At 41.9% G+C, this 24030-nt stretch overlaps 1 protein-coding gene across 1 annotated transcript; it reads right to left on the bottom strand.

Annotated features, from left to right (window-relative positions):
- cp (ceruloplasmin) lies at window positions 1-22634 on the bottom strand. Its single transcript, XM_061684166.1, has 24 exons — window positions 22477-22634; window positions 19778-20022; window positions 18381-18593; window positions 17124-17297; window positions 16949-17040; window positions 16301-16463; window positions 16037-16175; window positions 15833-15972; window positions 15273-15413; window positions 15126-15170; window positions 14816-15030; window positions 10979-11129; window positions 10566-10778; window positions 9328-9532; window positions 8186-8325; window positions 7902-8030; window positions 7356-7462; window positions 7220-7275; window positions 6961-7032; window positions 6338-6429; window positions 6064-6203; window positions 5909-5965; window positions 5620-5725; window positions 1-113 (listed from the first exon to the last, which is right to left on the bottom strand). The coding sequence occupies exons 1-24, from the start codon at window positions 22632-22634 to the stop codon at window positions 1-3; spliced, it is 3306 nt and encodes a 1101-aa protein (XP_061540150.1).
- Window positions 22635-24030: the final 1396 nt, after the last annotated feature.

Raw genomic sequence — 24030 nt, 5'->3', positions numbered from 1 at the left:
TTACGGCTGATGGTTTGGGTGGGGTGGGGAGCCAAGAGGCATCAAACTGCCACGGGGTACCATGAAGGGTGCCTTGCGAGAGTCAGTCAAGTTGTTATAAATCTTATCCGGTCCTGGAACACAAGAGTGGCCACGGACTTTCTTCCAGTAGACGTGCATGTTGTTCGAGTTGACTAGATGGTCGCACGTAATGATTAGATTGCGGTGTTTGACCGGTTTTCGCCCCGACGTGAGGAACCCATTGCGTTGCAATGTCGGTAAGTGGCAGGTGAAAGCAAATGTCTTTGTCTTGTTGAAGATAGTTTCTGGCGTTGGTCCGTTTAGAGTCTGCGTGTGACTCTGGAGTTAACGTCTACCTCGGCGGGAAGCGGCGGTAGTGCGAGGCTGGGGTGCCAGGTGGCATCTTTTGCGTGGCATGTCCGATGTACATTAAATATTTCACTGCTCCTACAGTGGCGACATAACCCAAAAAGTCGAAACAAGCTATATCACATATCATCTATCACTAACCTATGCTAACTCACTATCCATCCATCCATTTTCCATACTGCTTATCCTCACTTGAGTCGCGGCCGTGCTGCAACCATTCGCACTCACATTGACACGTACGGGCAATTTAGTCTACAATTAACCTGAAAGGCATGTTTTGGGGATGTGTGAGGAAGCCGGTGTACTCTGAGAAAACAGACAGAGAGAGAAAGAGAGAGAACATGCAAACTCCACACAGACGAGACTGGATTTGGTCCTCAGAACTGTGAGGCAACAGTCGTCCACCATCCCGCCACTAACGCACTATAAAGTCATAATTAAATTAAATATTTTATGAAAAACCTTTACAGGCCATAAATACGAATCCATTAAAAAACAGTAAATACAGTACGAACTGAGCCTGGCTTCTGGAACTGCGTAAAAATGTATTCTTACGCAGTCTGTAACCTCGAAATGCCGTATGTCAGTGCAGTTGTAAACTGAGGAACCCCTGTAATTTTTACTACCTGTCCGTGACCCACCCAAAATGGGTCCGTGACCCACTTTTGGGTCCCAACCCACCAGTTGAGAATCACTAGTAGTTTAGAATTCATATTACATTTTCTCATTAGGGTTCACGGGTGAAATGGAGTCATTACCAGCTGACTTGGGGTCGGATTTGATCACCAGCCATTTGCAGGGCACCAATAGACAAACAATGATTTACACATAAATGAACAAGATCTTTAGGAGCATCAGAGTATTTGTTCAGATGGCCTTGCATTAAGAGCAGATGGTTCACTCAATGAAGACATAAGAGCAGCTGAGTGTCCACTTTGATGTGAAGGCCGACAGGGCTCACCGCCTCTGGTAAATAGTTGCTTTTATATTCGCAGTCCTGCTGTTTATTAATCACTCGCAGCATGTTGTTGTAGCACTAATTGTGGTATGATTTTGGCATGCGTTACAGAATCAAATGTGTTATGTCTTGCGTTTGGAACGCATGCTGGTCTCCAAGCTGATTTAAACAGATCTCCAGTTATTAAATCATTAATTAGGCTTATGCTAACTCTGCCAGGAGACCCTGATGTGGGTAAGGCTCATGGCTCTATTTATATGCTTCAAAGATCCTGGTGTCAGAAAGTAAACTCCCGGAAGATACTGTAAGAATGAAATCAGAAGCACAAATCATATTACACAACAATACCACAAGAGACGCAATGTGGGAATCTCAAGAGAGCATGATACCAATTTGACAGGTTTGCCCGTTCAGCCTGGCTGATTTTCAAAACACCAGCTGGAGCGCTGCCGCGCGGGCCAGGGTGGAGGCCATTAAATGTAGGGGCAAATTTAATTATCATTGCATGAATGAATTTTTTTTTTACTCTTTTTTTTTTCCACCCATGTCTATTAGATTCTTTATTTACAGGTAGCCTTGTAAACCGAGACCAAGTCAGAACCAAGACTTTGAGGAATTAAGACCAACCGAGACCAAGTCAGAACCAAGACTTTGAGGAATTAAGACCAAGTTAAGACCAAGGCCAAGGTAATGTAAGGTGAGACCAAGACAAGGTTGAAGCTTGTATGCTAATGCATGCAGAAATCTACAAAATATGAAGGAAATGCTACAGATCAAGTATTTTCAGGAGCTGAATTGAGCTGAACCACCTTTATTAATCTATAAGAACCCAGACCCATTTCTCCTTGAAAGAAAATTATGTGCGGACTAACAGAACAAGAAGCACATTTTTTAGGTTTGTTTTGAAAAAGCACCACTTGATGTGAAAGATCTGTACTGTTACATAGCTAACATTGGGCATGTTCCATCAATCCATCCATTTTCTGAGCCGCTTTACCTCACTGGGGTCGCGGGCGTTTTGGAGCCTATCCCAGCTATCATCGGGCAGGAGGCGGGGTACACCCTGAACTGGTTGCCAGCCAATCGCAGGGCACATACAAACAAACAACCATTCACACTCACAGTCACACCTACGGGCAATTGAGAGTCTCCAATTAATGCATGTTTTTGGGATGTGGGAGGAAACCATAACCATAACATTGTTATGGTTATTATGTTATGTGTTATTTTTTGTTCCAGTGCCACCTTCCTACATACAGACCCTTTCCAAAAAAAAATGTATATCATGGAAAAGTTTATTTCCATAATTCCATTCAAAAAGTTAAACTTTCATACATTATAGATTCAGGGCTCACAATTTAAACAATTTCAATTATTTATTTGTTTATTTTTACATAATTTGGGCTTCAAAAAATGTTATTACTGTGAAAAAAATTACCATTTACTTTCAGTTTTTGGAGAAAAAAAATAAATTAAGGTCACATTAAAATCAATCAAAATATGGTACTTTCAAAACGATATGTTACCTTTCAATACTTTGTAGGGAATCCCTTTGCTTGAATCACTGCCTGGATGCGCCGTGGCATTGAAGCAATCAGCCTGTGGCGTGCCTGGAACACCTCACCAGGGAGGCATCCGAATCAGATGCCCCAGCCACCTCATCTGGCTCCTCTCGATGTGGAGGAGCAGCGGCTCTACTCTGAGATTCCTCCCGGATGACCGAGCTTCTCACCCTCTCTCTAAGGGAGAGCCCGGACACCCTGCGGAAGAAACTCATTTCCGCCGCTTGTATCCGGGATCTTGTTCTTTCAGTCACTACCCACAGCTCGTGACCATAGGTTAGGGTAAATCGAGAGCTTCCCTTCGGCTTAGCTCCTTCTTTACAACAACGGATCGATACAAAGTCTGCATCACTGCAGACGCTCCGTTCCATTCTTCTCTCACTCGTGAACAAGACCCCAAGATGCTTGAACACCTCCACTCGAGGCAGGATCTCATCCCCGACCTGGAGAGGGCACGCCACCCTTTTCTGACTGAGGACCATGGTCTCAGATTTGGAGGTGCTGATTCTCATCCCAGCCGCTTCACACTCAGCTGCGAACTGCTCCAGTGAGAGTTGGAGCTCACGGCTTGTTGAAGCCAACAGAACCTGCATCATGTGCAAAAAGCAGAGATGCAATTCTGAGGCCACCAAACTGGACCCCCTTTACAGAATCGGTGACAAAGGGCAGCCTCGGCAGAGTCCAACCCTCACTGCGAGTCCAACCCTCACTGCGGACCAAGCTCTGACTCCGGTCGTACAGGGACCGAATAGCCCGTATCAGGGGGTTCGGTACACCATACTCCCAAAGCACGCCTCACAGGATCCCCCAAGGGACACGGTCGAACGCTTTCTCCAAGTCCACAAAACACATGTAGACTGGTTGGGCGAACTCCCATGCACCCTTGAGGACCCTGCCGAGGGTGTAGAGCTGGTCCACTGTTCCACGGCCAGGACGAAAACCACACTGCTCCTCCTGAATCTGAGATTCGACTTCCCGACAGACCCTCCTCTCCAGCACCCTTGAATAGACCTTACCAGGGTAAGGGAGGAGTGTGATCCCCCTGTCGTTGGAACACACCCTCCGGTGACCCTTCTTAAAAAGGGGGACCACCACCCCAGTCTTTCAATCCAGAGGCACTGTCCCCAATGTCCACGCGATGTTGCAGAGGCGTGTCAACCAGGACAGCCCCACAACATCCAGAGCCTTGAGGAACTCCGGCTGTATCTCGTCCACCCCCAGGGCCTTGCCACCAAGGAGTTTTTTAAACACCTCGGTGACCTCAACCCCAGACATAGGAAAGCCCGCCTCAGATGTGCTAACCAGTCGCCCACCGTGCCACCTCCAATTCAAGATCAATTGAGTTTTTTTTTTTTTTACTGTCAGGATATGGTAGGAACAGCATTTGGTTCCGCCACGTGTGGCAATACACTTGAACTTCTTAATGCAACTGGGGTTTACTTCTATTGAGACTCGCTGTTCCTGTTGTGAACGTCTGGGCCTCTGAGGAGCAGTGTGATGCATGCAATGGGATGCACACTTGCAGTAACAAAGAAAGTAGAAGTCACAATCGAATATTGTTAATATAATCCGTTTTTCACAGAGGGCCTGAGAGTATTGTTATATTGTCTTTTTATGTGTTTATACAGTGTTTTGTGGACCAATATTCATTATTTTGAGAAATAAGTGCAGCAAGTTTGACGCTAATTTTCGTTAGCTTGTCAATGGCGTTTTTCATTCATTGTGTGTTAGCTCTGAGCTAGCGATTTTTGTGCACAAAAACTAAGACATGAAGTCTGATGTATTTGAACATTCAAAAGATGTAATTCTTTTGTTATGCATTTTAGTTTTACAGTGAACTTCAACTGGAGTGTCAATAAAGGACTTAAAGCAAAGAAACATTCACTCTTACTCCTTGGTACTTACTATGTTAGCACCTTAAGAACTTAAGAATCTGCATGCTGTCCTAGCGCTGCTGGAGCGGCGCTAGGAATGGACTGCCTTATCCTCAAATAAAAAGTTTAATGAAGTAGTATTAGCATATAATTACGTTATAGGCTCAGTTATTATATTTGTGAAGCTTTTTATTTATTTATTTTTTAACCAGACCAATCATGTAATAACCAGTCAGTGAGGTAATAAGTTATTGGGTTATTAGACAAAAGTTATTATGTTATAGGGTCAGGAATTTCATTATGTTATTGGCCAGTTATTCTGTTATGGGCCTATTACATTTTGAAAAAAGCAAATTTATTACGTTATGGCGCATTATTACCTGATAGGCTTTTACACACCAATTTATTTGAGCAATTCATTACCATTTTTCTTATTGTGGCATGGGCTACGACTGTTTTAAGGCTAAGGTTTGAGGAATTTCTTCATAATGGATGAAACAGACGCAGTTCAGAACCAGAATAAAATCTTTTCGCTGTGTCTAGGTTTTGCAGATTAAAGTTGTTGTAGATAGACTGCCCCCTGCTGCATAACTACAGTAAATACAGCCGCCAAAGAAAATCTGTTGGATTCGAAATGCCAGTAAGTCATATTATAGCGCAATAATTGAAACGTATATACTGTATATATCTTGTATACTCTTTAATGAGAATACATTGAGAAATGTGTTGTTCTCTGGTTTCTTCAATATTTTAACCAGTGAATCCCCTCTTCTTCACTGCAAACAAAATATATGATCACATATGCAACATCCTTAGCATCATTGTAAATATGTATTTCCTATGGGGTTCGACGCACCTTTTTCTCTCACAGTATACAAAGCTATTGTGCCAGCTTTAATATGGTCAGTTACATGACAGTGAAGCATCCATGTTCCAGGATACTGAGGACGCATTTTTACTGTCTACACAGGATGAAGGAAAGAAGAAAGGGGGGGAAAACATTCAAAAAGTGTGGGGTAGAAGGTATTCTATTTTATATATATAAAATATTCTAGAAAATGTACTTCAGGAACAAATAATTACAGTATCGTTAGTATGTAACCTTAGGAGAATGTTGCTGCGGCCGACTGACCACAGTATTTTACCTGGAAGGTGGCTGGAAAAAGCTGAAACACATCAGTAGTGTGTGGGCCTCCGCCCAACTGGCAAAAAAAAAAAAAGAGGGAGATTTTATTGTTCAATTCAGTGATGCTACTACTGTATATGGCAACATAAGTCTTGTTGTGTAGGTACTAATTACCTTATACTCAACACTGTGCCCGTGCCAATGTACACCATGTATATCCACCTCATTGCCCATACCCATCAGGTACCAGTAGACCTTATCTCCCACATCCATGTTCAAACCGTTCAGGTTGGCGTAAACAAAACCATTAATGGCTAAATATTCACGTAGGGAGAGCAAAAGGAAAATTTTGAAAAATGAATCCATTGAATTTCAGTTGATATTTAGAGGACGTATGCAACCCCGCATAGTTTGTAAGGTCCATAATGTGCTTATGTGCTTTTCTGACCGTGCATCTTGTTGCTTTCTATGAAGTCTTCATCATCCTTCAACTTTGGTCGTGGGTTCCTTATGTGGGTCCTGATGTTTTCATCTAAATACCTGGTATATAAACATTGCCAATTATGACATACTGTAATTAAAGTACAGTATTGCAAGTGGCAACAAAAATGAGACTTCTATTTTACACTTGGATCCACAAGTACTTGGGCATACACTTAAGGACAATGTTTCCACAACCTTTACTGAGCCAAGGAACACATTTTACATATTTAAAATCTCACTGCACACCACCCAAAAAAAAATGTCACCTGTGTGTCATCTGAGCTTGTATCATTGAACACAAAGTTATATTTTGTTGTGTGATTGCCAACAGGTTAATTGCGCCTTCTGCCATTAATGGAAAAGCTTTTAATTTTTGTGCCTGTCAATATACATCACTGGCATAGATAGATGAACAAACATATATTATTTATAGCAAATCATTTTTGTGCCATTTACCACAGCAGACCTGATTATTTCTCCAGGAATCCGGCACAATGGTTGGGAATCTTTTTTATTTATTTATTTATTTTTTTGAGACTTATGTGCTAATTGAACATTTTTATTAGATTTTCTTGTAACTATACTCACCAGCTCTCATTCTCATCAAATACGAGCATCAGCAATGCAAATTCCTCTATTTCTTTCTTGAGGCCCAAACTCCTTGAAGCGACAGTTCATAAAAGTACACATTAGCATACATTGTTATTTAATTATGTGACCCAAAATACATTACAAATCACCATTCCATTATTTTTACATCTTGACATCACACAAACACATCATGTAAAATAAGTTACTATGAAGTGTTACCATCCATACTGAGTAATCAATATGCAGAAATCCTTACCTGGCCCAACTACGGCGACAGATGACCAAGGGACCAATTAGACCGCTGTACAGATCCTGGCAGATGGGGAGGTAAAATGTCAGTGCGTCCATGCGTGCGTGCATGAGTGTGTGCGTCCGTGTTGTCATTAGCACACCTTGGCAACATCCACTGTGGAGTAGTATGCTGACACAGAACACTCCTCTTGTTCAGTGGTTGGTCCTGTATTCTTTGTAGCATACCACTCATAGGTCTGAGTCTCACCTGCGAAATACACACAGCTTATGTCAGGGGTGGCAAAGTAATTTTTGGCGCAGGCCACATCGTACTTATGGTTTCCCTCACAGGGCCCTTATAACTGTGAAACCATATTAATTGCCTCATCTTATTATTACATGTACACAACAAAGTGACAGATATCTAGTTTTGAAATCAAAGTTGACGCACAATTTCCTTTCGCGGGCCACATCATATGACGTAGTGGACCAAATCTGGCCCCTGGGCCTTGAGTTTGACACCTGCGATGTGACAACATTAAACATTTACTATTGATTTACAATCAAAGATATAGGATGTTCATTTACCCCAAAAAAAAATAATCATTAAAAAACGCTATCAGCTATTCCATTACAACTAAAATGGCAGCAAAATCAACAACGTGTATGTTTTATTGTTGTGCAGTCATCATAAGGACTTTGGTTACCTGGATTGGTGTGGTACACAGTTGGGCTTTCTGTCTTGACCCCATGGGCATGGATCGAATACGATCTGGATGCCATGTTCTTGAAAACCACCTTGACCTTGTCACCAACGTCAGCATGGATCATAGGACCTAAAAGAGAAGTAGATGCCTTGGTAACCAGAGTGAACAAATTGGAGCCTAACATGTTGTACAGCTCATAATGAGCGATGCGCTGTACAATTCTTAGCGCTCATAGTTTAAAGCAGTGTGAACCTAGAAACATTAGGATTGTCCTAACAGCCTACCCATAATGCCGAGGTGTTCCATGTCAGCGCCTCTTGCCACCTGCTTGGTGAACTTGCCATTGGTGAACTGACGGTAAACGACCTTCTTGTAGCGTGGGCCGATGAAACCACCCTCCTGGTCCAGGAAGACAGATGCAGGACTACAGAAGAAGAGGCAGGTTTCATTTGGGCACGTGCAAGGCGAACATTTACTTACATTTTCTATAGATTGAACATTTCAGCAATAAATAACAATTCAATTTTTTTTTTTTTTTTTTTCGCCAAATAACCAAAATACTGTATTTATGTGAGAGCTTCAGTTTTTCCATAAAATATCAGTGATGATGAGTCAGATGCAGAACAAGCAACAGATAGCATTTCTCTCAAGAATTATGTGTGAAAGGTGATAAATGCAGTCAAGTGACAAATGAGAGGACTCAACTGAGGGGTATAATTGATTAATACAGTAGCGTATACCACAATAACCTCCACACACTATGCAGATATGCCAAAATATGCCCATCAGCAAGGGTGGTGACATCAGAGCATTATAAAATACTGCTTAGTAAATTTGTAGTGATTCCGGAGCATAAGTTGCTCATTTTAGAACAACTCATAGTTGAGCCCGTAAGAATTAGAGTGGACATTTCTTTTTTTTTTTTTTTTTTAAGTTAGTCAATAACAAGGGAAAAGGCATATCTTTATTAACAGTAGTTTTTTAGCTTTAGGTTTAGTTTCAATTATGACATATAGGTGACAGTCCATTATTGCACTCAGCAAAAACATCCAGAAAGTGACTTTCAGAGATGACTAGAAGACTCTGAAACTAATTATTGCATTGGCTTGGATGCCAGTGCATCTGAATATTGGTATAAGTGAAGGTTATTCATTATCTTTCATGAAATGCTTATTGATTTGACAGATGTTTGGGGAAAAATCTAAACATGAGGATAACCACAATTTCTATAAAAACATATCCCGAATAAGTAATCATTAAATCACCGAGATGTAAATCCTCCCAATTTTATTGCAGCTATAAAACTTAAAATCCCTCTCCTGGAAAATGACCAAAATGGAGTTAGTCCACTGTAACACTCAGTGGCTCAGTTCACGTTTAAGGCAAAACCAAAACATTTGTGCTTGACTACCTTTACAGTTGTTACCTTTTCTGACCGCGAAACATTTCAGCCTCCCAAGTACGATTTGGAGAGTAGTCCCAGTCCATCTCAATGGCAGCAATGTAGTAGGTTTTGAAGTGCAACATGGTCTCACCCTGATGCTGCAAAAAGCTGCATTTCTGTACCGTGTAGTTGGCTCGCATTCCACCACGGTACTGGTTGACCGTCGATGATGCCACTTCAAACTGACCTGGAAAACACACACAGGGATGAATAAATCTGATTTTTCTTTTGTGAAGTTTGTGTCATGAAATGCCCTGCAGTACTGTTGTTGGAGCTTGGGTGGCGCTTTACGCCCTCTCGCGCGCCCCTCCCCTCTCTCGCTTTCCAGCACTTCTTCGGCCACGCACCTGTCACCAATCAGCCCTTGTTACTACATGCATTTAAGCCTGCCTGACCCCGGAAGTCCTCGCCAGAGTATTGAAGTTTCCCTGCGGTACAAGGGCTATCCAGTTAACAAGGAAGCTACGTAATTCCTCGTCATTTTTCTGTCCTCTGTGTTTCTCCTTGCCCTCAGTGTTCCTCGCCCAGTGGATTTCTGCCGCCAAGTCAGTCGCCTGTCCTCGTCACCGCCTGCCACACGTTCTCTGCCTCAACAACCCGCCGGCACATCTCGAGGAACATCTCCAGACCCCTTTTTCAATAAACCTTTCATCACAACCTCTCAGCCTCCGCCTGCTCTTGGGTCCAGTCTTAATCAACTCGTGACAGTTTGGTTGTAGCCAGTATATTTTCCCCAAGTTTGCATGGATAAGCACAGTCTTCGAGCAAATGTTGGAACGTTCCTACTTCTCTGAAAGATAGCATTTATTAGGGCCCTGAAAAAATACCATATTACGGATCCCAAATTGGCTGTAAATTTGGTCCTCTGGTTGAGTGCACTTTGGGGATACTAAGAAGCGAAAATAGAAAGCAAATTTGTTTAACACACTATGTCTTCCATTGTCAAAGGAGACCAGGAACCATTTGGAGCCTATTCCCACTGGATTAGGGTGAGAGCTGAACTGATCACCAGTCAGTCAGTTTTTACAGTAATTAACCTTACGCGTTTTCGACAAATGAAGGACACTGGAATACCTGCAAAGAACCCACATAAGCACAGGGAGAACATAATTGTACAAACACACTGTTGGGATCCACTTTCTAAAGGGGAGGTTGTTGCATTTGTATTTTCATATGCACTGCGTCTGACTTTGACTAACTATTAAACTTGAGACACGTACCCATGCTGTCTGGCTCCATCGTGACGGTGCGTGAGATGTGGGGGAAAACAGAAATGGCATCCAGTCTGTTCTGGCGAAAGATGAAGCGGTTTCCCTGGAAGTGAAGACTGTTGATATCTGTCTCGGAACCCAGTCCTGACAGGTGCCATGTGACTTTGTCCCCCTTACACATAGTCAGGCCTTGGAGGTTCCCGTACACAAACCCATTGATGGCTGAGAGAAACAGAATCCCACAATGGTTAAAAAAATACATGTTCGACTCAAATTGAGAAAATGATCATGAAAAAGTCAACATTTTTAGTTTGCTGTTTAGCAGCTTGAGGCTAAGACGTTTGGTTACGTTAAGAATTCACATGCAACTAACATTTAAAAAAAAAAAAAAGTTCACATTCAGTATAAATATGAATGCCTACAATGCATCTTGTTGCTCTCAATAAAGGATTCATCTTCCTTGTTAACAGTGGCAGGAGCTGTGGTGAAGGCACGAATGGTATCATCTAGATACCAGCTCAGGTTTTCATCAAATACTGTGGCCAGCAGGTGAAACTCTTTATTGTAGTTCTTCTATGAGGTGGAAATAAACGAAATAAATCTGAAAATATGGCATTCCAACCAAAAAAAAGTGCTGTTTAATCATCATTTAATCAAAATGCTTTATAACTAACTTAGTAATGATTTTGTAAATACTTATAAGCATCAATAAACATTTCTAAACTACGCACTACAATTGTTAATATCAGGTTCACCTGCACAAATGTGATAAGCACCACTTTACAATAAGGGTTCCCATTACAAGGTTTATAAATTTATAATGTCATAAACAATGAATGAATTTTATAAACCATGAACCATGATTTAACATACAGTGGGTACGGAAAGTATTCCGAACCCCTTCAATTTTTCACTCTTTGTTATATTGCAGCCATTTGCTAAAATCATTTAAGTTCATTTTCCCCCCCCCCCCACCCCCCACCCCACCCTCATTAATGTACACACAGCACCCTGTATTGACAGAAAAAACTGGAATTGTTGAAATTTTTGCAGACGTATTAAACAAGAAAAACTGAAATATCACACAGCCATCAGTGTTCAGACCCTTTGCTGTGACACTCATTTAACTCGGGTGATGTCCATTTCTTCTGATCATCCTTGAGATGGTTCTACACCTTCGCTGGAGTCCAGCTGTGTTTGATTATACTGATTGGACTTGATGAGGAGAGCCACACACCTGTTTACAGCTCACACTGCATGTCAGAGCAAATGAGAAGCATGAGGTCAAAGGAACTGTCTGAAGAGCTCAGAGACATAATTGTGGCAAGGCAAAGATCTGGCCAAGGTTACAAAAAAAATAAACTGCTGCCCTTAAGGTTCCTAAGAGCACAGTGGCCTTCCTTAAATGGAAGATGTTTGGGATGACCAGAACCCTAGATGTGGCCGTCCGGCCAAACGGAGCAATTGGGGGAGAAGAGCCTTGGTGAAAGAGGTAAAGAAGAACCCAAAGAACACTGTGGCTGAACTCCAGAGATGCAGTCAGGAGATGGGAGAAAGTCCACCATCACTGCAGCCCTCCACCATTCGGGGCTTTATGGCAGAGTGGCCCAACGGAAGCCTCTCCTCAGTGCAAGACACATGAAAGCCCGCATGCAGTTTGCTAAAAAACACCTGAAGGACTCCAAGATGGTGAGAAATAAGATTCTCTGGTCTGATGAGATCAAGATAGAACTTTTTGGCCTTAATTCTAATGTTCGTGTGGAGAAAACCAAGCACTGCTCATCACCTGTCCAATACAGTCCCGACAGTGAAGAATGGTGATGGCAGCATCATGCTGTGGGGGTGTTTTTCAGCTGCAGGGACAGGACGACAGGTTGCAATTGAAGGAAAGGGTGAATGCGGCCAACTACAGGGATATGCTGGACGAAAACCTTCTCCAGAATGCTCAGGACCTCAGACTGGGCCGAAGATTCACCAAGACAATGACCCTAAGGACATAGCTAAAATAACGAATTAGTGGCTTCAGAACAACTCCGTGACTGTTCTTGAATGGCCCAGCCAGAGCCCTGACTTAAACCCAATTGAGCATCTCTGGAGAGACCTGAAAATGGCTGTCCACCAACCTAACAGAACTGGAGAGGTTCTGCAAAAAGGAATGGCAGAGGATCCCCAAATCCAAAACTTGTTGCATCATTCCCAAAAAGACTTATGGCTGTATTAGCTCAAAAGGGGGCTTCTACCAACTACTGAGCAAAGGGTCTGAATACTTATGGCTGTGTGATATTTAATTTTTCTTTTTTAATAAATCTGCAAAAATGTCAACAATTCAGTTTTTTTTCTGTCAATATGGGGTGCTGTGTGTACATTAATGAGGGGGGGAAATGAACTTAAATGATTTTAGCAAATGGCTGCAATATAACAATGAGTGAAAATTTTAAGGGGGTCTGAATATTTTCCGTACCCACTGTATCTAGAAACACAGGCTGTGATGATTAAAAAAAAAAATATATATATATATATATATATATATATATATTTAATTGTGGAACGGTTCGATATGATTCGGTTCAGTGTGGGAATGATATGATAAGATGCGGAAACAATGAGCTAGCTAACATTTGGTGATGTAGATGTTAATCATAAAGAACCTTGACTTGACTTAAAAGTGGAGTTTGCAGTTTAAAAAAAAAAAAAAAAAAAGTCTGTATGACCTGACAGTGGAATATTATTAAAATTATCTTTTGGAAAATTATCCATCTCTTGCCCCATTTTAAGCCTATAATTACTTATTATTTTGAAACCGACAAGAGCTAGCCAATCAGACTGTAGAGCTATAAGGTGTGACCAAAGAGATGTCAATCATTTGCCACACCCAGGCAAACAATGTAGCCCCCCCGCTTTTTCTTTGGCCGGGTTATTTACCTATGGTTAGCAACAAAAGTTAAATAGAAGGAATTGGACAGCTCTCGCAACAAAACGTTCGTACAATGTACGTCTCATTCACATTAGTGAGGCGCGTGGCTTTCATGAGAGACGCAAGGTGAGGGGGAATGAAGTGAGGCTACATTCAAAACTTCCAAGCAATTGGAAAACTCCAAACTCCACCTTCAACCCAATTCTATAGTGACATGCTTACAGTATTTTCAAATATGGAAAATAACATTTATCCCTGAGCATTGTTGCTTTATGGCACTGGACAAAAACAAAATATCGTATATAGTTTCAAATATCAAATGAATTATTGAATTAAACCACTATTTATTTTTGTAGAGAAACTAATCTGCACATTGCATTGTAAACCACTGCTTGCCGAGTACTGACTGACTTGTGTTCGCTTCGGGACATAACCTGGCTGTCCTTTTAATGGAAGCCTTGGACATTCACGGGAGTTTCTTTTTGCGGTCACACAGTACCAACACTGAAACGTATAAGTGGACTGTGAGGGCTCTATAAGAAGCATACATTTGCCGAAGTATAGCACATGGGAATTACTGAGATGTACACACTTCTGTCATTGTCTCCAGTTGTATGATTACACTCCGCTGTGTACAATTCGCAGGCCCTGGTGTTGACGACGGGCTTGAGAAAAAAAGCACAATGTGAGTCGCTAAACGTCTGAAAAGCTAATGTTGAAAACAGCGACACTACGGAGAAAGAGAGGTAAACTAGTCGTGTCGCCAATGTTAGTTAAAGCAAAACGTTATGTACGAAGCACAGCCTGAGAGAACTCGATCGGTCGTTTAAAGAGATAAAACTGTAAAGCAACCGATTCCTAGCCTTGCGACCGCCGCTCCACAAGTCTACCATCAATGCATCTATGAATTCACTTGCGGATTTTGTATTGATAGAGGAGTCTACTACAGATATGTCGTATCTCTTGCCTTTATGAACGGATAACCAGTCACAGTGGTTTCTTGTTTCCGACCTGCCATCTGGCTTCTCTGGATTTCTCTCCAAACCTTACAGTCTGTGCTCTCCCTCCGATTAGCTCATTTCTTGTCCCGTCTGTCTTCGTCACTCCCAAAGAGAATCTTAGCATCTTCACCTCTACCACCTTCAGCTCTGTTTCTTCTCTTCTGGTCATTGCTACCATCCCCAAAGCATACATTATAGCTTGGCTTGTCTCATTAAGTCCTGGAAACCATTTCCTCTTCACTCGAGGAAAACCCTTTACAAACTCTTCATAGGGGGTTATTGTATTGTTATTGTAAAGCGGTAACTAATAAAATCAAAGTTACATTTCCGTTTCCTTTTCTTACCTGTATCCCTTTCTTAAGAGAACTAGGTCGACAAACAAGCATTGGTCCAACCAGTCCAGAGTTGGTGTCTTTTACGGGGTCTACTCCTGAGTAGTACAGGTAGGTCAGACAGTCAGCCTCCCCTTGCACCGGTCCAGCACCAACAGGCACAAGCCACTCATATATGTGCGTCTTTCCAGGTGTGACCAGAGCAGTTGGAGGAGGTGTCACTGTCCCTGTTTATACACAAATGTAGTGTATCAATACGTTAGTTACAACTCCCAACAATGTAAACACGCAATGCCATTTTTAAGGGGAATACATCACTTACGTTGTTCATGTTTTAGTTCCCTTAGTTTTTTGGCAGTGTAGGACTCTAAATAAGAACAAATACCGTATAAACTAACATAAACAGAGGATGCTATTCATTTTCATTAAATAAAACGGATTGTCCACAATATAATAATAGTGTTTTAACCTTCTTGTTCATTGTAATAAAGCGTCCCATCTTGTTCGATACTGTACTGTACACCATGTGGCTGGAGAGAGTAAGGCCGACTGGCCTTGTTCTTGAAGACCACCTTGATGGTGTCTCTCTCTTCAGCTCGCAGCACGGGACCTGAAAGAGAATGTTTGATCTTTGTTTGAAATGGAATCAGGTCAAGGTGGTCTTTATTAAGGTGTATATTTACACACAGAAACAATTGTAACCTCAACAATGGACACAAAAGGAAATGCAGACACATGACAACTGGGAAAAGTAAAGTACAGCTTTAATAGTAGGTTTGTTTTCTTTGTTTGTAAAGTGCAAGGCCGAACAGTAGACATTCGCATCCAAACACTCTACGTATGTGACAATAAATGGCTCTTATTGTTTCATAATGTATTTAGGCAGTCAAGTTGTTTCTGGGCAGTCGAGATGATTCTATGAGTCTAGTGTCAAATTTGTTTGCTGTAGAAACTAATCATTTAGTTGGTATAAAACATGCATTCTTTGTTGTGGTCTGTCTGGTAATATTACAAACCAGCCAAGATTACCCAGAATTCCGAGGTGTCGCTCCTCTGTGCTGCGTAACATCTTGGTCAGAAAGGAGCTGTCAATGTATTCCACATAGCGAACCTTCTTGTAGCGACTTCCAATACGATTTGGACCTCTGGTCACGAACATGTCTGCCTCACTGCACAAAGACACACAAGCTTGAGCGCTCCCAACCATGTGCATGTGTGTATATAGTGATGAACCTGTCGGTTGGCAGTGTTGGAGCATAGTCCCAGACTTCTTCTTCCGCAGCAATGAAGAACTCTTTGAGCTGGCCATATGGCCGGGGCTTATGGACATTGGGAAAACACTTTCTGATCTCAAATATAGCCTGCATACCACCTTGATAAATGAAAACAACATGCAAAAGCAATAAAAGTGAGGTGAGTGGTATCATTTTCAAACTGATATAGTACAGTATATGTGAATGGATCTCCCAAACAATCAGGGGGAAAGATAGAGCCCACCCATCAGATGATCGTTAACAGTGCACGTCAGCAGCCAGTGTCCAGGGTTGTCTGCTACCATCTCAGCTGAGAGGCTCGAGCCAGGGAAAAGACTGACTGTGTCTGTGTGGTGATTTTCGCTCGTCAGGATCTGTCCGTGGAAATGAACTGAATGCATGTCCACCTGTCAGGGGGGCAAGGTGGGCATTTAAATATGTATTTGTTCCCGCTACAGTTGTAGGAGTATACTTAATACAGTTGCTCCTGATCCTGTGGGGAAATAATTGAATAGCATCATCATCTTACTTACTAAGCCATTATAAATACAAATTAACAGTGGTAACGTTTGTCATTTACAAGATTAACCTACAATAATCTGCCAGAAACCAAAGCGTAAATTAATTTCCGTGTAACACAAATTTGAATTTGTTTAAACATTTGCAGCAAGGTTTGCATGAGCACTGACCTCTGAACCATGATTAACACAGTACGAGATGTGTTTCGATCAGTCCACAAATACAGCAGCTCGGTAAGACAGGATATGAGACTCATTTTCCAATATATGTTGGAAGCCGTAATTTTAAGAATAGCTACAAGGTTGTTTCTCTAATTTTAAATCAACATTTTGACATATTTCGTCAACTCATCCTAAAACCACTGATGAGTTACCTCATTGCCTAAGCCGACCATATACCAGTGGATCTTGTTCCCTTGGCACATATTCAGTCCAGGTAGATTACCATACAGAAATCCGTTTATCCCTGTAACACAGTTAACAGTTAGTACCATTTATGAATATATACCGTAGGTGGAATCTGTAGAGAAATGAACCCTCTTTTCTCACCATGCATTTTGTTACTCTCGATGAAATCTTCATCCTCTTTCAGGCCTGCGGCAGGGTTTGTTATATGTGTCCTGATGTTGTCATCTAAATACCAGCTGAAGTTTTCATCTGACACCATGAATATCAGCGCATACGCGTAGTCTGCTGAACTGTCCCCATGTACGTCCAGAGTTCCTGCATGAGAGATGAATTAAATCATCTTTTCCCATGTTTTTTGCACATTGCACATTTGTGTTTTTGATCAACAATTGGGTTTCCAATTACACATACAATTGAAGTCTTAAAATACATGCAGGCTATGTCATCAGGATTTATTAGGGCACTCAGTGGGCACCGGTAGATTAGACAAATTACAATGTACAAAATGTGGAAAAATTTTGTATCTCACAAAACAGAGCAATTGGATATTTCACAGCTAGAGAGTTTCAAAAATTACAATTTGTAATGTGTGGTGAATCTCATTCGATGTACCACAACTTCAGTGAGATGCATATGTCACACTGCAATATTATAAAACACTATATAGTCTTGTTTGCAGCATATATTGGAATTTGTCTCTTATTTTTGTGAACACATTTTGCTATTTTGTAACTGTTTTTCTTGTTTGTTCGTTTGTTTTGTTCAGGGTTATACGAAAGCTGGAGCCCATCCCAGCTGACCTTTGACCTTGGAATGGTGACCTGTCAATCAGCAACTGGCACAGATACATACAACTGTTAAAGTAACAAAATTGAATACAGTATATTTAGATTATTCAGTTAAATATTTTACTAAATAAATTGGTACCGGGCGGCATGGTATACGACTGGTTAGCACATCTGCCTCACAGTTCTGGGGACCAGGGTTCAAATCCCGACCCCGCCTGTGTGGAGTTTGCATGTTCTCCCCGTGCCGTGTGGGTTTTCTCCGGGCACTCCGGTTTCCTCCCACATCCCAAAAACATGCGTGGTAGGTTGATTGACGACTCTAAGTGTGAGTGCGAATGGTTGTTTGTTTGTATGTGTCCTGCGATTGACTGGCGACCGGTTCGGGGTGTACCCCGCCTCTCGCCCGAAGATAGCTGGGATTGGCTCCAGCACGCCCGCAACCCTCCTCTGAGGATAAGCGGAAAGGGAGACGAATTAATAAATTAATGTTTGGACTTTGGCAGGAAACTAGTACCCAGGCAACTACTGAAAGAATCTGCAAATTCCACACAGAAAAGCCAGTTATTCAAAAAAATTAAAAAAAATAAAACATTTAATAAGGGTCCAGTACCTGTCTTACAGAGAATGAGAGGTCCTACCAATCCTGAGTTGATATCTTTTGGAGTCAACACATGGGAGTGGTAGAATCTGGTCAGACAGTTGCTTTCTGTTGGTTTTGGGCTCTGGGAATGCGGCAGGCTCCACTCGTAAGTTACTGTTGTACCAGGAGCCACTGAGTCATCTCCCTTCATGTCAGGTGAGGTACCATCTGGGTACAATGCCCCTAAGGAGAGAAAAACACAAAGACTAAAATATCTGACAGTCTCAACCAAGGGCGGGCTGGCGTACGGGGAGACCGGGGCTACACCTGCTTGGCCACAAGACGCAGAAGCAAATGAAACAGAAAGGGGGAGGAAAAACAGGGTGCGTACAGCTGCCCAGTCATTTGAGTCAGAAAAAAAAAAAAAAACATGATGAGGACTTGAAAGTAGACACACTCATCGTGGTCTCTAAACCAATCAGCCTCTGATTGGCCGTGTGCGTGTCCGTATGCGCATATGAAATGCGGGCGCTAGCGTACCCCAAGCTAAGTTTTCTGACACCGAGGTGGCACCTGCATTTACAGAAAATTGAGCGGCATAAATGGAATTAGTCCTGAAGCCTAACGCCACCGCGACAATGTGCGAACATTTTGGATTCAAGTCAGATGAACGCAGCCATCCCGCGAACACCAACGAGCTGGTTTGTCGAATCTGTATCAAGTCGCAACAAAGACAACACAACTTAAAACCTCAAAGTGACAAAATCCATTTTAAATCCAACCATCCCACCTAATTTCTTCAGCTGGGAACAGAAAACACAGTGGGACATTTGCCCTTTTCCCATCAGCTTCCAATTATGGAACCCTTTGCCCAACAATGCATATACAAACATGAATATGGTCATATTCTATACACTATAGCGTTAGTATTGTAAAGAGAACGCGGCGTTTCAAGAAAGGCTGCAAACCTTTCAAAAGTAGTACGCATCTTGAATCAGAACAGGTTGCTTTGATCTACTTGTGTTGTTATTAATGTTGATACTTGGCACTTTATTTAAAATGATATTTTATTTATTGTTCTAAATTACAATGTCAACGTTCAATATTCTTTGAGCAACAAAAGTGAATTGTTCTTAAAATGGATGTAATTGACTTATTATGCGAAGCAAGCACGTTGATATAGTGTAGGATTACTGTATCTGTATTCCGTGATGATAAATTGCAGTGACTTATCGTTCCCAGGTTGGGACTCATTGTTTCAATGAAATGTGCACCGGGACTCAGATACTGCAGTCTCAAGTGTAAAATGATCTATGGTTCTGACTGAGTTCCTTTTGTCTTTTTTTCAAGTTTTTGTTTTTTGAGGTTCTTAACTACTCCATAAATTATGGTCCAAAAGACAAGACAACAAGTCATTAATTCCTCACCCTCACTGCCTTTTCTGTAGTTCAATCCATGAGGATGGATGCTGTACGGTCTGGACGCCAAGTTCCTCAGGTGGACAATCAAAGTGTCTCCCTCCTCAGCCATCAACATGGGTCCCAGGTAGCCCAACCAGTCTTGTTTCATCACCTCTGTTCTATACGTTGCATCACTGTACTGCTTATAAACAGCCTTCTTGTAGATGGCGCCGATTCGCTGGGGGCCTTTCTTAAGAAAGACTGCAGCTTCTCTGACATTCAAGCACACAGAGAAAATTAGGTACATGCAATATGTTCAGTGTGCCCATTTCGTGGACTTGGCAGCAAAACGTGTAGTAACATGGCCTCCTTTAGCAGGTAAGAAAAATAATTTACAACATTGTAAACAAAAACAAATTTTTCTTATTAGGATTACTTATTATGACTAAATAGAGGTCATTGGTCTTTGTCAATTGCAAGTTAATTAGGTGCAGACTTTAGGATCCCTTCACCCATTTGCAATACCGCTTGGCTAATTAATGTTGTTGGTGAGCCGAATAGATTCCAGCTGACTTTGGTGGCCTACATTTTGGACTGGTTGCCAGCCAATCACAGGTCACACACAAACAATCTTCCACAAACATACATCTTTGCGGTATGTGGGAGCAAGCCTGAGTACTAAGAAAACCCACCCAAGCAGGGGAATACATACAAACTCCAAAGGGTAATGTTAACAAATCTTGTGGAAAGGCACAGGGCAGAGTGGCAGGTGCATTCATTAGACTGTATTTTGCACCTTCTGTTGTGTTGGTGGAGATTTGTGCTCGCCTTAGTACCATTCTACAACCCCAATTCCAATGAAGTTGAGACGTTGTGTTAAACATAAATAAAAACAGACAAATACAATGATTTGAAAATAATGTTCAACCTATATTTAATTGAATACACTAAAAAGACAAGATATTTACTGTTCAAACTGATAAACTTTATTGTTTTAGCAAATAATCATTAACTTAGAATTTTGTGGCTGCAACACGTTCCAAACAAGCTGGGACAGGGTCATGTTTACCATTGTGTTACATCACCTTTTCTTTTAACAACATTCAATAAACGTTTGGGAACTGAGGACGCTAATTGTTGAAGCTTTGTAGGTGGAATTCTTTCCCATTCTTGCTTGATGTACAGCTTCAGCTGTTCAACAGTCCGGGGTCTCCGTTGTCGTATTTTACGCTTCATAATGCGCCACACGTTTTCAATGGGAGACAGGTCTGGACTGCAGGCAGGCCAGTCTAGTACCCACACTCTTTTACTACAAAGCCACGCAGTTGTAACACGTGGAGAATGTGGTTTGGCATTGTCTTGCTGAAATAACCAGGGGCGACCATGGAAAAGACGTTGCTTGGATGACAGCATATGTTTCACCAAAACCTGTATGTACCTTTCAGTAATGGTGCCTTCACTGATGTGTAAGTTACCCATGCCATTGGCATTAACACAGCCCCATACTATCACAGATGCTGAACCTTGCGTCCATAATGGTTCTTTTCCTCTTTGGCCCGGAGGACACGACGTCCACAATTTCCAAAAACAATTTGAAATGTGGACTCGTCGAACCACAGAACACTTTTCCACTTTGCATCAGTCCATCTTAGATGAGCTCGGGCCCAGAGAAGCCGGCGGCGTTTCTGGGTGTTGTTCATAAATGGCTTTTGCTTTGCATAGTAGAGTTTCAAGTTGCACTTACGGATGTAGCGCCGAACTGTATTTACTGACATTGGTTTTCTGAAGCGTTCCTGAGCCCATGTGGTGATATCCTTTACACATTGATGTTGGTTTTTGATGCAGTGTCGCCCGAGGTATCGAAAGTCACGGGGATTCAATGTTGCTTTTCGGCCTTGCCGCTGACATGCAGTGATTTCTCCAGATTCTCTGAGCCTTTTGATGATATTACGGACCGTAGATGATGAAATGCCTAAATTCCTTGCAATTGTTCGTTGAGGAACATTGTCCATTGTTCGACTATTTTCTCACGCACTTGTCCACAAAGAGGTGAACCTCGTCCCATCTTTGCTTGTGAATGACTGAGAGATTCAGGGAAGCTCCTTTTATACACAATCATGGCACCCACCTGTTCCCAATTAGCCTGTTCACCTTTGGGATGTTCCAAACAAGTGTTTGATGAGCATTCCTCAACTTTCTCAGTCTTTTTTTGCCACCTGTCCCAGCTTATTTGGAAGGCGTTGCAGCCATAAAATTCTAAGTTAATGATTATTTGCTAAAAACAATCAAGTTTATCAGTTTGAACATTAAATATCTTGTCTTTTTATTCAATTAAATATAGGTTGAACATGATTTGCAAATCATTGTATTCTGTCTTTATTTGTTTAACACAACATCCCAACTTCGTTGGAATTGGGGTTGTAATCCAGTGTGGTAATATGCCTAGTGTACAGCTTTGCCAGTACATGTCAACAATCAGTATAGATACAGTGTATGCTCTTAAGGGAGAGATGAAAGAGTGCCATTCAATAATTTTCTGAAGGGCACATCGGCTGCCTTTTAGTGACAAGACGAATGCATTTTCTATCCGGTTCGCAATGGACATGGCTTCATCCATCCACACTGAGCTAGGTCCACAGTCAAAGCCCAGAAAGTTCAAAATGACTCAGCCACGACCACACCAGTGCTTACAGTTACAATAAATCATGCAAAAAGTGACTACTTACTCATCTTCCTGGATTGTGTTGTTCTGTATGAGGTTCATCCCACTTGGTGCATAGTTCCAATTAACTTCCTCTATCCTGAGGAAATATTCTCTCCTCATTCCAGAAATGCATACTGGTGCATAGCACAGCAGAAACAAAACCAACACTGACTGCAGCATTTGGACAGAATACTTCTGACTCTTTACAGTGTGTCTCAGCGACATTTGCTCCACTGTCTTTATACTTGCTCAACCGCTTGTCTGCTGGTAACAGTCAATAACGCTAAGAGGGTTCACTGACCAACCACCACCATGACCCGCTGCCCGACTTGCACAAGACCTGAGTAATGTTTAACGTGAAAATGTTGTTGTTTTTTTTCTTTGATTATACATAAAACGAATGTCATGATTTGTTTTTGCTGACCGTTGCATTGTTTTAATTAGGTTCAGTTTTGTTTCATGTTGTCTTGTTTTAATGCAACTCTTTTCTTCTCAGTAGGTTTTTGTCTCCACCTGTTCTTATCAGTCTTCTGTTCCTTGTGTCTACCAATCAGCTCCCTTCAGCCACTTGTCTTGTCCAGGTGTGCCCCAATGTCTCATCAATGTGTTTGTATTTAGTTACCTGGTTTCTTTCAACTTAATTTTGATTTCACAACAACTGCACCAAAGCACTGTCCACAAAACTTGAAATAATACAATCAATAATAACCAAACAAAATCTTCTTCTCCCTTCAAAATACACCATGGCTCCCTTTACATTGGCACTTTGTGTTCAAGAAGTGCAGTTTCATTCCCTCTTGTTGCACATCGCAGGCATCGGGCTGAAACCTCAAAATTTTGTCAATTTCATTTTACACAAATCAATACTATTGGTCAGTCCTCACGTGGTTATGTTTACAAAATCAGACCAAAATGGATTGCTTTCTTTCATGATACAATGTTAATGGGCGGCACGGTGCGCGACTGGTTAGAGCATGTGCCTTACAGGTCTGAGGACCGGGGTTCAATCCCCGGCCCCGCCTGTGTGGAGTTTGCATGTTCTCCCCGTGCCTGCGTGGGTTTTCTCCGGGCGCTCCGGTTTCCTCCCACATCCCAAAACATGCATGGTAGGTTAAATGACAACTCTAAATTGCCCGTAGGTGTGAATGTGAGTGCGAATGGTTGTTTGTTTGTATGTGCCCTGCGATTGGCTGGCGACCAGTTCAGGGTGTACCCCGCCTCCTGCCCGATGATAGCTGCGATAGGCTCCAGCACGCCCGCGACCCTAGTGAGGAGAAGCGGCTCAGAAAATGGATGGATGGATGTTTGAGATGAGAGGAAAAAGACTGAAATCTCCATAACACCATAACAGTATGAAGGTGCTTTCATCACAGAAAGAAGGGTGAAATCCACCATTTAGTCATTCTTACTTTTAATTTTGAATCTTTCTTTTTTTGGGCGAGCGGGGGACTTTGTTTTGGAGAAAGAACATTTTTTCTTTAGATTATTCCTTCTTCCTGCCTTGCCATTGCTGCTCCCCTTCATTTGGGACCACTCTTGCCTGTACATCACCTCCACCATGACAACCCCACATGCC

Source organism: Phycodurus eques, chromosome 8, assembly GCF_024500275.1.
Source record: "Phycodurus eques isolate BA_2022a chromosome 8, UOR_Pequ_1.1, whole genome shotgun sequence".
Lineage (NCBI taxonomy): Eukaryota > Metazoa > Chordata > Actinopteri > Syngnathiformes > Syngnathidae > Phycodurus > Phycodurus eques.
This window is presented reverse-complemented; position numbering and strand designations above follow the sequence as displayed.

Excerpts from the sequence above, each read along its gene's own strand:
- cp (XM_061684166.1), bottom strand. The coding sequence starts at position 22,634 with ATGCTGCAGTCAGTGTTGGTTTTGTTTCTGCTGTGCTATGCACCAGTA. Across the intron at positions 9,533-10,565 it reads GATGGAGCCAGACAGCATGG|GTCAGTTTGAAGTGGCATCA; the intron begins GTACGTGTCTCA and ends TGTGTTTTCCAG. Across the intron at positions 5,726-5,908 it reads TTTTTCCAGCCACCTTCCAG|ACAGTAAAAATGCGTCCTCA; the intron begins GTAAAATACTGT and ends CATCCTGTGTAG.